The sequence below is a fragment of the Ruditapes philippinarum genome, unplaced genomic scaffold (genome assembly GCF_026571515.1).
Source record: "Ruditapes philippinarum isolate M1 unplaced genomic scaffold, ASM2657151v2 ctg2547_1_1_1_1, whole genome shotgun sequence".
In the NCBI taxonomy this organism is placed as follows: domain Eukaryota; kingdom Metazoa; phylum Mollusca; class Bivalvia; order Venerida; family Veneridae; genus Ruditapes; species Ruditapes philippinarum.
Genome location: NW_026863931.1, coordinates 125,123 through 138,942, shown reverse-complemented (window position 1 = coordinate 138,942; position 13,820 = coordinate 125,123). Strand labels below are relative to the sequence as shown.

The 13,820-nt window shown below is 34.8% G+C and overlaps 2 protein-coding genes across 5 annotated transcripts; both read right to left on the bottom strand.

Moving 5' to 3' along the window:
• Positions 1-2,649: 2,649 nt before the first annotated feature.
• On the bottom strand, positions 2,650-7,146 carry LOC132723863 (uncharacterized). Its single transcript, XM_060708665.1, has 8 exons — positions 6,204-7,146; positions 5,747-5,919; positions 5,163-5,421; positions 4,844-5,054; positions 3,951-4,562; positions 3,602-3,811; positions 3,228-3,397; positions 2,650-3,109 (listed from the first exon to the last, which is right to left on the bottom strand). Exons 1-8 carry the CDS (start codon positions 7,061-7,063, stop codon positions 2,650-2,652), a joined length of 2,955 nt encoding a protein of 984 aa, XP_060564648.1. The 5' UTR covers positions 7,064-7,146.
• LOC132723864 (uncharacterized) lies at positions 7,118-11,112 on the bottom strand. Of its 4 annotated transcripts, XM_060708669.1 has the most exons (5): positions 10,859-11,112; positions 10,393-10,475; positions 9,678-10,042; positions 8,103-9,356; positions 7,118-7,570 (listed from the first exon to the last, which is right to left on the bottom strand). In XM_060708669.1, exons 4-5 carry the CDS (start codon positions 9,294-9,296, stop codon positions 7,151-7,153), a joined length of 1,614 nt encoding a protein of 537 aa, XP_060564652.1. In that variant the 5' UTR covers positions 9,297-9,356; positions 9,678-10,042; positions 10,393-10,475; positions 10,859-11,112; the 3' UTR covers positions 7,118-7,150. The 4 variants fall into 4 exon arrangements, with proteins under 4 accessions (XP_060564652.1, XP_060564649.1, XP_060564651.1 ...); XM_060708666.1 differs by having other exon boundaries at positions 9,678-10,475; XM_060708668.1 differs by lacking the exon at positions 10,859-11,112 and having other exon boundaries at positions 10,347-10,677.
• Between the last annotated feature and the right edge of the window lie 2,708 nt (positions 11,113-13,820).

Below are 13,820 nucleotides of genomic sequence, written 5' to 3'. Positions count from 1 at the left end.
TTAGGACATTGCTTTATTTTCTTAAGCTGCATTGCTTTTCTCTCCACCTTGATTCTAAACCGTTTTGCCAAGATCATGCTCGTGCACCTTTGTGTCCATCATTAATCTAGTTATAAAATTGTTGTTTCTCATGATCATGTGTTTCTGAGAAGTGGGTGTTACTTGAATACTAACAGGTATAAATAATATTAATCAACATTACGATGTGTTTCGTCTAGACTATTTATATTCTAAATCACAAGATAGCTATCATTGATAACTAAGATGATAAATAATGTACTATAATTGACATGAAGTTTTTAGTTATCTTTCCATTTGAGATGTTTTACCATGCTTTAAGCCTTAGCAAAAAAGTTTAGCTTGTTTGCTTGTTTTTTGTTGGGTTTTTTGTCGATTTTTGTATTAATAGATGAAACGCGTTTTAACAAACAAAATCAATTCAACTTGTGTCTATTCAAAAGCTTTTACATGAAATTAACGTACAAAAGCAAAGGCAACGTTCACAGAACGCAGACCCCCGAAGCAATCTAGCCACCCAAGAAGGCACTGAATCGGGAAAGGGCACAAGAGAGGTAAGAGAAGGAGAGGGACATGTAATAAGTTAAGTGGTAAGAACTAAAAGGGACAAATAGAGGAATTAAAGGGACAAGGGGTGTAAGGAAAATGAGGCGGGGGAAGAGGCAGGGTACAAAATGAGATAAAATGGGAAATGATATGAAAATGCTTCCCGTTAACGACAATTTATAAAAATGGACATCACAAAGTGTGCAAACGTTCAAATTATGTTACAGTACCCATAGCTTAGTAGGAACGAAGGCCTACGATGCATGTCAGGAAGGTTTTTTTAAACCAGGCTCATTTTGTTTTTGAATGTCTAAATTTGAAAAAAATCTATGTTCCCAGAAAATCAAGGGTTCCCACGTTGTCCAAATTCAAGATGGCCGCCAAGATGGCCGCCAAAAATTTAAGAAAATACCATTTTTATTTAAAATACAAATACAACACTTCATTTTCACATTTTAAATTCATTTATTCATCAAGATGATCGGAATTACATAGAATTCCTGATATATAAGCAATTTTTTTACTTTAAAAAGCATAACTTTTTGAAAATTGCCTTAAAATATGCTTAAAAAGGGTAAAAAACGTGTTTTTTTTTTTGCATTTGGCTGGTTCCAATTCGGCTCAGAAAATTATTTAACCTCTTATACAATATTTTTTCACATTTTTTTACAGATACATGATAAAGAATTTGAAAAAAAATATTTAAGTCTAGATAAAAAGTTAAATTTTAGTTTAAGGGACTATTTAAGTGGGTGGGGTAAGTGCCATCCATTTTGTGAAAAATACGCCATGTACTTAAAATACATCAAAAAGTATATAGGTCTTCTACAGCAATTTCTATGCATGGTTTTAATCATTCTTGAGATTTCCTTATCTATTTTTTAGTAATTAAAGGGTGCAAACTTATTTTTTCACACATTAAGGTGAACTTTTTGCCTTAAAAATGGCCGAAAATTTCATTTTTTAAAGAAAAGCCCATCTCAATCTTACCTTAAAATTGCATAAATGCTCATTAAATTGTTGAGTTTATCTTTAATCATCAAAATACAATAGCATACAAAGATATAAATATTTTTAAAAGTACAGATGTCAGATTTAACAAAGTGCAGCATAAAAAGTGGGTGGGGTAATTACATACAATTACATGAAAAAAAGTCAAAACCTGCATAATTATATATACAAGTTATGGAAGTCTTCTCTGTCAATTCCAAAACATTATTTATCTTTCTTGTGACATTTCCATACTTCTCAGTAATTTATTAGAAGTAACAATTTTTTTTTAAAACTTAAGGTTAACGTTTTGCAGCAAAATTGGCAAAAACACATTTTTATGGTAAATGTCTCTTAATCGCGGGAACGACTTATTCCTTAATTTACCGTAACTCTCAAAATGTTCTTCCATATATCGTCCAATGTTAACATACAACAATAAAATGAAGAAAAGATATTCTTAAGACATTCTTAAACAACAGAATATGTCACATTTAACTGTTCACAATGCCCATCTCTAAAAGTGGGTGGGGCAATAATCACCAATGAAATAAATACATAGATACACAGTTATTCTCGAACAATTCACAATGATGCTTTTGACCATTAGTTAACATGTTTGTATACTTTAGTATTAATAGTGCGAGGGATATTATACAAACTACATTTTCCTCATTTCGTTTTGTGAGGATTTAGGAACTTATCAATTTACGTGAACTTTTTAATAATTAAATGTAATGTTGACATATTGTAAAAAAAATAATAGAAAATACCCTCAGTTGCATTATATAATTACATTCATGGGGATCAAAATCTATTTCTGAAACGTTCGGATTATAACTATAGTAATTAATATCAGTAAGATGTTGACTCAGCATAACACAATATCTTACAAATACACTGAGTAGAAACAAAGAATTCATTAACGTGCCATACATTCTGATTTGACAGCTATATTCATTCGTCTGAAAAGACAGACAATAAATACAAATCCACAGATTTATAAAAACACAATCAACTCAATTGGAAGTATAACTATCACCAATCATCTCACTACATAACTAATCTCCCACAAAAGTTTACGGTTACTGAATGTCACTCATCATCATCTGACACTGAAATTTCTAGACAACCATCATCATCTTCTTCTTCCATCTCTGCTTGAACATTTTCGACTAGGTCAACTAACGTTGGTGGAAGAATGGGACCCTCAGCCCACAATGGTTCTAACACTTCGTTCTTTTTGGTCCACCCTTGCCCTTCATCATGTGGTTCCGGATGTTCTATCACTGGTGTATGAGCATTTTTCAAGATGCCGAGACGATGGTTGACTCTTCTGATGTGTTGGCATAAATTATCCTGGCAAGGTGGCAGTTTGGATAATTCCACCTTTGACTTCATGGTCAGCTGTTCGTCGTCTCCTACCATTTTCTTCAAAAGAACTGCCCTACATGTGTTCACAGACCTCTCCCTTGGACACCCATACATCACACAGACAAACGCTTCTAACATCTGCATAACATCTTCTTCAACTGTCCAAGTATCACCCAGCATCCTACAGACATATCAGTTAAAAATAATGACTATTATACTTTTATTTACTGTCATAATTTGTTAGAAATGTGTTACTGTTTCAGACAATTCATTTTTTTAATCAGTTACAAACATTTTACCTGAAAGTTTTGTGGTATTTAGGATTACTCTGCAGCTTTCTGAGCGGTGTGACCTTTCCCTTGCCCTTAAATGCACTTGTGACATCTTCACCGGTGAACACATGCAGTCCTAGTAGAGTCTCACTGTATTCAGCACCTTGTGAGTCTGCCAGCTCACTAATATTCACCACCTAAGATGACAAAGTAGTTTATGCATTCAAAAGTTAAATATGTATTGAAATTTAATTTATTTTAAGTTTTAATTCTTGGTATATTATATATACATTCTGTTAGATTAAAAAAAGTATATACTGTTGGAATAATTACTTGGTACATTAATGAAATTCAGTAACTAGAAATTAAAGATAGGTTTAATGCATGGTATATATTTTTACCTGTCTCTGTTTTCCTGTACCAACGTCGAGATAAACTGTCAGTGGTACAGACTGTGCATGGAACAAGGTAATGAAGAATAAGTCAGAGTCGGGTGTACGCACAATAGCTGACTGGTAGCCAATCGTTGATGCGTAGTGCATGTACAAAACTACTCTGGTATCTGTCTCTTCTTGGTTGGACACTAAACTGAAGATCTCCTCCGTTCTCACCTGAAGCAAACGAAAACAAAACGACCACTAGATTTTTGCCTGGATAAAATATTTTTTGTATACAATAACTAAAATATTAGTAGGTATCATTACAATTTATGTAGACTGTGGTATAAAGCTTAACATTATTGTAACTTACATCACCATTTGTCTTTTTTAACTGGTAAGCCCTTCCACCAACGACCACCACTGCTGTTCCACATCGATCTAGTCTGGATGCTGCTGACTCACTGCCCCAAACACGCAGAATAAGATTGCATAATTGTGTCTTATTGTCATCGTTGGATAGGAATTCTTTAAAGTCCGCTGGTCTACGGGTTGCAGGTCCATCAACGATGAATTTTCGACTGCAGCCTCTGCGCACTCTCTCCTGTGCCTTTATAGAGTTCGGGAAGTAGCTGTCCGCCGAAAAAATAAAGTTCTTCCTTGCAACCATGATGTCCAGAATCTGCAGACATATTCCGCCAAACGTTGGTGCAAGGTTTGTAAGCTCATGAAAGAGAGCATTACCATCTTGGATGTAAATGGTGGATTCTGAAGGAGTTGTCGCTTGTGGCACATCCTGCAATATGGCATTCATTAAAGCCGCCTTGTTGCTCTTGCAAAAGAACCCATCAGGTGTACCAAGGCTATGAGGTACGGGAGTCAAAGGAAACCGCATCAGGTCTTCAAGGTCCAACTGTTCGTTCAACGATTGAGCTTTTACCAAAAGCATAAATGCTATGTTGCTCTGTTCTTGATACTGAATCACCTGTAATGGATATATTACAAATAATTAAATCTAAAATAAAACAAGTAAAACAAGTCAACTTTATGTAGCAACAAATAATGTAGCAAAACAATCTAAACAATGACACCCAACAGATATATGAAAATGTCACCAGAACGCTTTGATTGTTCTGGTTTAAGAGGCTGACAGCTGTCAATCCTTCTCCGCCTAGCTCATGGTTCAGCGTAATTCGACACTTACATTTTAAAATTTAATAATTTAATACGAGACACAAAAGAAATTTTGAAAGACGTAGTTATTACTTTTCCCTGGGGAGCAGTAAGTTTCACTGTCTTGTTCGAAGCTTCCATTGACTTTAATTTTGACTTCGGTATCGGGTCAAAGAACTTGATAGGCGATGCTCCGTGTGTAAGTCTTTCGGCTATGAATCTTTGCTTGGCTTCCTTTCCCACCACCTCTGCCCGAAGAACATCTTGCTCAGCATCAGGGGGAACTGGAGCTCCAGAAGCCAAACTGTTTTAATAAAATATATTGTTATTAAATATATGTATTATTAGGTTAATCATTGTAAGTAATATTTTGAAAAACATAAAAAATACAGCCACTTATAAGGAAAAGTACCTGTACAAGTGCTCTTTGTTTGTAGCCTTAAACGGGTTCGAGAAATTGCAGATAGCTGTCATGGTACTGACAACTGCCTCTTCAGACTTCCTTATTTCGGCCCGTTCTAACTCTCGATGGCGTCCAGCCTTTGGTGCATCTGCGTCTTCCACCATACCGCACATGTCCAACATCTTCTCATAAAATCGTACTCGCGTAGAGGTTGTCCTACACCACCGCTGGTACGCCCCAAACATTGAGAAGAGACCAGTAAATCCACCTGCAATTGGACAAATTTAATTTTCCATTTACAGTAATCATAAACAAGTAATGTAGCAAATTTAAAACAAGTAAAGTAGCAAAACCCTCAAAACAATGAACCCACCCTCCTAACAGAAGATTATAGAAACTGTCGCCAAAACGGTTTTATTGTTCTGGTTTAAGGAAGTGACAGTAAACTGCGAATTCTCTCCACCTAGCTCCGGGTGAAGCGTAACTCGACAATTAAAACATATAAACCATACACCTTATTTACTACAACTCCAATAACAAACACCTCCAACTGACAAAATATATTTTCAGATATGTTTGGCCTGTGTGCATACCTGCTGATTTAGCGAATTTCATGAACGTTTCCTCCATGGTTTTGTCGACTGCACTACACGAGCCTGGGATTAGTGATCGCGTCACTGCAATGCCCCCTTTCTGTAGTAGTTCCTTTGCCCCAGGATGAGTAAGATCTATGTTGGTGAGAAAAACCTCAAACCATGTCAGATACCTGCAATGATAAACGAATTTCATATTTAATAATTATAATTTCTTTCATCTAAAATTTATTAATATTTATCAAGGATCATTTGTATTGAAATTGTTGTTGATCACTATATTTTAAATTATACACTTAAGTAGTCGTAGGTCATATCCACATGTAATGACTATAAACTTTGTTGTTTTCTGTTTTAAATATATTTTCCAAACAGTATTTCAAATATTGCTAACATAGCTAACAGAGGTATTTTTATTTAACCAGAGTAAACTTCAAACTGAAATTACAAGACTTACCTTGAGTAGTTTGGTCCATCATATGCAAAGAACAGCTCTGCCATCTGACCATAACACTGGTGGAAAAGATCCAAGTTGTTTGTTTTCACAGCATACAGTAGCATGAGGACAAGCCTGGCATGGTCAACAACACTCAACCAGAACATTGCAGTTTTTCCTAGTTCCCCATGTCGCACGGAATCTTCAAAGCTGATGTACTGATCAATGAAATCTGTTACAGACTGGTCGTCAAGCAAACTGTTCAGTGTGTCACGGCTTGAAATTGTAACCAGTTTCATTAAGAGAGTTGGGTTCAATTCACTTTCCATGTTTTCAGCAAAGCGTTCGAACAGTAACCTCTCCATTGCCTCTGTAACGGTCTTCAGGCAGAACAGAGCCTTTGCGTATGCCTTCCCGCTCAAAACATTTTGTATGCAACCACTTGTTACTAATCCAGCCTCGATCAGTATCTCTCCATACCATGACCCGGCACACTTGTTCTTGGTGACCATGCCAATGTAGTTCATGGCGGTGTGGAAGGCTCCTGGCGTGATCACATGGTATTTGTACCGTTCTGGATACTTCCATATCAAAGGGAGTGCCTTCATGCATCCTCCTAGGTCGAACGTTGAAAGAACATACTTCTGTCCAACCTCTTTAGTAGCCTGCTCCGACTGTTCAAGAAGCGCTTTAATGACAGCGTAGTCTGTAAATGGCTGATCAATGGGTGTAAAGTAGTCAATGGTAGACTTCCGTGAAGGCTGCAATCCAGTACTCGAAATGAATCCACCAAATCCTGGAACTGACTGCTCATCTGCACTGCTTCCAACAACCCTGGATAAAAACCAAATTCTGTATTCCAGAAGGGCTTTTAGGTACATGTCATGGTTCTCATGTGGTGTTGTGAACACAGCTTCCCTTGGAAATGTTGGTCCGCACCGTTTGGTCAATGCAGTGGGTGGTAGACATTATTGTTCATCAACCTTTAGAGACCGAGCCTTTGTGCGCTGGTAGACCCCGAGAGTGCGCTCAGAACTTGTAGCACAATATCCAGGCTTCAATTCTTGGATCATAATGCCTGCAGTACTATTTACCACATTGGAACCATGGATATTTGTGGTTATCTTATTCAGATTGTCCCATTCAACATGGAAGACTTCATTTCCAGGGCCCGTCACAATAAGTGGTGTGAGTTTGGATGAAGAATCATTCAGTGCTTTAGCTAGGGATGTCTCAAGCTCTAAACTATAATCATATGATTCACTGTGACCCAACCGACTTAACATGGTAGTGAGGATCTTGCTTCGATAGAGATGTCGTACTGTTGTGCTCAGCAAAATATGCTTCGGCATCTTCCATTCGCCATTCGTAACAGCGCGGCAAATGTCCTGAAATAAAACAAATAATTTGTTATTAAAAATTACTTTGAGAATGATATTTAACTTGTTTCGTATACATGAGGCTTGATACTAGTCAAGGGTTTGAATCTTCTTGTTGGGCTTTTTTTGGAATCTCAAATGGTCACCAGTACTGTTTAATTTTCTTAAAATTATTTTTTAATATTATTAAACAGACTTCAAATTAATGCTCATGAATCAACTCGAACATTACATTTAAAAGGTGTCTCCCCTGTTTGTACTCTCATTTTTTTGGTTTGAAGTTCCTATAGAACTTTACTACATGCAATATTACAATTCAAGGCAAGAGCAATGATTTTCCCTTTTCTACATATTTGAACTTAAAGGAAACAAAAACAGGTATCAGTTTGGTTGCTGTAACTGAATGGTTTGGCCCTGGTATGTTATTGCTTGCCTGTCTATTGCTATTATGAAGTCAAAATAAAATGAAATTGTTAAAAATAAATTTAATTTAATTCATATTTATTGACACTGTCCTTTATTGGTATGCTGGAAAAAATACCTGAGCTATTGATAGGACGATTCGTCTTGTCTTTTCAGTCCCCGCAGAATCTCCACATACGAGTTGTGTCAGAAATGTTTGAAGTGCATCTGGGACCAATTCCTCCGGAGGAAAAGCGTCAAGGTCATCGGCAGTGGGTGGCCATGGCAGCGGTTTTGACACCGTATATGCCTGTTTCACACTTTTCCTGAGATAAGTAGCTACTTCCTCTTTAACTGAACTTGATCCCAACTTGAAACCACTGGCAATTGCTTCTGGCACAGTCATGTCGGCACTAAATACCACACTATGCATAATGCAACCAGCACCTTTCTGTTTAGTGAAAGCAATTTTTTGTCCAATAGGATCCGACTGCAACCACACTTTCAAGGTTCTATTGTTGTAATTTATATTGGGGAAGCCATTGTTATGCATTTCGGTTATGTACAAGTCCCTAACCGAGGCTAGAGGAATTACTTCCTTTTGTACAACCACTTTTTGTGAAATCATATCACGTACCGACTGTTGGGCAAGGTTTTCTGACGTGTGGGAATTTTTAACTGAACCCCCCATACTTTGGCGCTTAGAAAGGTTAAACACTTTCAATTCAAAATCCTTCCGACATGAAGTATGAAACATTGCCTCTCTGGCCACCAGGTCTTCACCTTGTACTAATCGATATAAGGCAAAATCGCCCACCTCAAAAGCCTGCGACTCAATTTGTTGCCATGTTGTGTTTGTGAATTGAACACACCGCTCTGTATTTGCATGTTTCTTTGGTTTCACTTCCAACTTTTTACAGAAGATGCATTCTGGTGGAAACTGATTACTACAGTTAGCAAAAATTCTTGGTGAATGGTGTTTTTGAGAATGTTTTGTACATTCTGCTTTACTTAACCTATCTAGGTTTTTGGTAAAGGCCTGGTAGCACCCACGGTGGTAACCAGTGATGTTCAGGTCTATTCCACATAATGAGGCAGGAATGCTCTTGCATATGTCATGCATGCGATGTGGTGAGTCACATGGTTCAGCTAATCGCTTGTTGCGAATTGAGTGCAGCTGATCTAGTTTTTGTTCAGCAGAGACTTTTAATTTTGTAGAATTTAGTGTTACACAGTCACCATGATTGCTAAGTCCACTGTTGTGAATAATGCACCTAAAGTCTGTGGGTATATTCAGCTGCTCGTCGTACTTCCGTTTTTTACTATTGGACATTTTCTCATTTGTTTAATATTTAACACTACACGTCATTGATGATGAAGGCATTCCACATATCTAAAAAACAAAAATTATTTTTTACTCAGGAAATTCAAAATTAAAATCCAAAATAAACGTATTTTAATCATTGAATACATTGAATACAAAGTTAAATTAGTTTTTGTGACACTGTTAAGTATAGTAATTAGCATTGTGGACTTAAATTGCACCTGTTTCGTGGTAAAACAATTATTTCTACAAATTTAATGCATAAAGAATTTTATTTCAATGCACATTTTTCACATTTCTAATAAATTATTAAAACTGTCTGAGAGCGAGACAACATCAACCAACCCACACTTCCAATGGTTGAATTACACATTTTATGTTCAAACTTACTGGTGTATCCACAGCTCAGCTGGCATTAGCTTGGGAACAAGGCCTGTAAGGCAGGGCTCAGTAGTGGAGTATGTGCAGAGTAGTTTTACTTTTAAAAGCAAAAAAAAAATAGGAATTTAGGGTTTTATTTTGGTATAAAATAGCAATAATATGTAAATTATCTTTTATTCTTTTATATAAGTCTAATACTAACACCTCAGGAAAAGAAACCTACAATATTTATATTTGTACAGTTAAAGAAAAAGTTATTGACATTACACATTTGAAAAACACAGACCTTCTGGATCATTCTTGTGTTGTTTCATATACGGTACAATAATGCATCTTCATTTAAGGTCCCATTCTGACTAAGCCAAATGAAGTGTCTGAAATAAAGTAATTCTGACAGAATGGTTTTCAAGTATGTCAAATATATTTTATACAGTAAATATTTGTATAAATTCAATTTAAAATACTGTTACATTAAAATATATAAAGAATATGAAATGTCCCACATAAATAGTTTTATCATTACCTACATGTACATGCATTGATAAATATAAATGATTATATATGTTATATTCAAATAACTTCTATGTTGTAAATGCAATTATTTTATACTTGTTAATAATAATTATCAATGTTTAGGGGTAATCTAATTTAATAAAAATAACAAGGTACACAACATACCTTCTAAACAGATGAGAATAAATTATAATGCATTTATGGCACGTACCATGTCAACATGGTGGTGCATTGGGACTCTACAGCCACTTGTCAGATTAATTATCAGTATGAATAGCTATCCTCAATCATTGCCTGAAAACAAAAAAAAAACATGTAAACCTTGACATGATATGTCTTCAAACCCCTTCAGATTGTTAAAGAGGGCAAAAAACAAATTATCCGGATATTGTATGCATCCGACTACTACTCAAGTTTTTTAAGAAAATTAAACAGGGATCCTCTTAGAGAATGTCCATATTTTTACAAAAATGATTATTTATAATACATCATAGCTATAAACATTAATACTCAAATATTTTTACAAATTTGCAGCATTTCAACCGCTCAAAAGCTTTTGTTTATGTGAAGTTCTGGTGCATTTCTTTCTACATTAAAATCTGACATTTTATATTAATAAATTATAAGAAATTCTTTGAGAATTAAAGATTAAATACTGGGCTTTTAATGTTTCATACCTTCTGGTACAATCTACTCTAAAAATATGTGCAAATTCGTCGGTAAACTTCGTGTGTTCTTCAATGACATTGGAAACTTTCAGATGATTTCATGGCTTAATTATATCAAAGGGGAGTAACTGCGTAATTTGTGAATCTACCTTCCATCTATAAAAATGGCTTTGACTTACTTTTATATCGAGACAATACTAAAAGAGAAATACAATGACAACATACATGTTTTGTAGTTATAATAAAACTCTTATATATATAGAAATAAATTATTATATATACATCATGTATTATTCAGGTAATTTTCGGGTATTTTCAGGTAATTACCCGACTTATATTGAGAGTCCCTTAAATTCATATTTCCTTTCATATCTGAACTTTATGTTTTTCTTTGTACTTGGTCAACATATATCTGTAAATAAATGTGAAAAAATATAGTATAAGAGGTAAAATAAGTTTCTGAGCCGAATTGGAAGCAGCCAGATGCCAAAAAAGACACGTTTTTACCCCCTTTTTTGGCATATTTTAAGGCATTTTTCAAAAAGTTACGCTTTTTATAGTGAAAATTTGCTTATATATCCGAAATTCTACGCGGTTCCGATCATTTTGATAAAAAAATGAATTCAAACGGTGAAAAAAGAGTGTTGTATTTGTATTTTAAGCAAAAATGGTATTTTCTTTAATTTTTGGCGGCCATCTTGGCGGCCATCTTGAATTTGGACAACGTGGGAACCCTTGATTTTCTGGGAACATAGATTTTTTTCAAATTTAGACATTCAAGAACATAATAAGCCTGGTTTAAAAAAACCTTCCTGACATGCATCGTAGGCCTTCGTTCCTACTAAGCTACCAAGACATACAAGTGAAACATGTGTTGGAATACAGAGGGGTTCCGCCTGAGAACGGTCAATAGTAATAAGACTACTTGGGAGTTTAAACCGGTTTAATGCGTCCTAAACCTAACGCTTACCCTAATATGTTCCTATATGACGAGACAGTGTAAATAAATTGAATACCCGCTTAGTGAAATTTTAACAATTTTCATTGCCACATTCGACAAAACAAAAAGAATACATATATGATTATGTAAATATATACAAAACGGTACAGCTCAATGACCATAAAAAGTACTTGGTGCCGAAAAGGAGGGCAGAGCAGCAACAACCCTATAAAGCAAGACAGAAGACGAAAATTGAAGTACATGTAATTCAGTCCGACAGGCTTTAAGAACTATCATAAAGTCTTCCACTTTATCCATCAGATGCAATTAAAAGAGGAAAGCATATCGTCCAACTGTAGAAGGGTAAAACACCAAGCATGCGGTTACCATAAAAAACTGGGTTCTAGCCTCTTGTAATGAGACGTTTGATAATGTAGTGAAGAGAGCATACTATGACCGAAACCAAATTTATAAACAAAACATAGCTATTTCTGTTTTATGCAGTTTTAAGGAAACAATTTTGCAGGTTCATTGAATTGCATTAAAGATGAGCACATATAAAATTGAGATGATAGTAATTTGTTTCACGACAAGAGATGAATAGGTGTACACAACAATATCGGAAGTTGAATCTCTAAAGTTATGTTAGTAAGTAAAAGGCAGAAATTTGTCACTTTTCGACACAATTTTTGAAACTCTAATGAACGGTTAAAGTCATAAGAAAGAACATTCCAGCGTTCTTATATTACTTATATTGATAATTTGTCAACATATCCCATACAATGCTGCTGAATTTCGAATAAATGATATTTGGTTACAGATATCAACGATATATACTAGATACGCGTAAAGTAAAGCTAAAAACATATTTTTAACAAATAACATTAATTCATCCTGTAGTCAGGGTAAATTGGTCTATGCCTTTCAAAGAGCATCAGTTAAATTATTATAGAGCAAGAACTACTTTCGTCATTATTGCAATACATTCCCATACTTATTTTAGGGATCGCAATATACCGGCTTTAAGATAAATGTACGAACAAAATAGTGATAAAATATGAATAAAATAGTGATAAAATACAACGACTGAATATCGTATTTCGGGTTTAACTGCTCTATAGAATTAAACAAAGCATAAAGTAGGCAACTATATGAAGTTGTTATAGTAGATTCAAACCAAGACTTCAAAGATTTAAAAGTATGCACGACATAGCGGTATTCAAGATTTAATTTAAGTCTAATTTTGATGCAATTTTGAAATTTGTGCTAATTAGCGAACATTCTTTCTATTGCTATACTCAAAACATATATATTGCCCGTTTATTTACTCATAATGCAAGGAGTAATTTAAGGAGAAATTATGTTTATGTGGCGAAATAGAGACCGTGCATCACTTTTTCTTTTCATGTCCTCGTTATGATATCATCAGAAGCATGTATTTATGCCCCCTACCATGTCCCTTGACACTTAACAATCTCCTGTACGGAGACGAGCGCGTGAGCTTTAACACAAACGAAAAAATCATTCTTAAAGTACAACAGTTTATCCTAGCTTCCAAACGTTTTACTAACTAATATCAACTTTTTTTTTCTGTCCATCACTTCCCGATTATATTGTGTGCAGACATATATTCTCTATTCTTTACCTAAATTCAAAACTTTATTTAAATATTTTATTCTCTTTTTTCTCGAAACATTCTAAATATAATCATTTGAAAAAACTAACTTAAATCGAATACTAGTTAAAAACAATATTTTACTTTGTAACAGAAATTGTTTGGAGTAATTTCCCAATATGAAACAATCTTGAAACAGAAGCTTTCTTATTCTGCTACTCTAGATAATATTGTTCTAACAAATTTATTCATTTTAATTATTTATATGATTACTCTTTTCTGTATTATTCTAACCAAATATGTGCATATTTTATATTGCAAGTACATTATGTGTGGAAAGGAATTTACATAAGTCACATTTGACTTGTTTTCCAATCCACGAAATATATCAGTGTGTTTATATATGCTTACTGTAC

What these genes read in the sequence shown, in the direction of transcription:
- LOC132723863 (XM_060708665.1), bottom strand. Translation starts at nt 7,063, where the DNA reads ATGTACCTAAAAGCCCTTCTGGAATACAGAATTTGGTTTTTATCCAGG. An exon ending in GAAATTCGCTAAATCAGCAG is followed by an intron (nt 5,422 to 5,746) that starts GTATGCACACAG and finishes GTCCAATTGCAG; the next exon opens with GTGGATTTACTGGTCTCTTC. An exon ending in GTACAGGAAAACAGAGACAG is followed by an intron (nt 3,398 to 3,601) that starts GTAAAAATATAT and finishes TTGTCATCTTAG; the next exon opens with GTGGTGAATATTAGTGAGCT.
- LOC132723864 (XM_060708666.1), bottom strand. Translation starts at nt 9,296, where the DNA reads ATGTCCAATAGTAAAAAACGGAAGTACGACGAGCAGCTGAATATACCC. An exon ending in TCGTCCTATCAATAGCTCAG is followed by an intron (nt 7,571 to 8,102) that starts GTATTTTTTCCA and finishes GTTTTATTTCAG; the next exon opens with GACATTTGCCGCGCTGTTAC.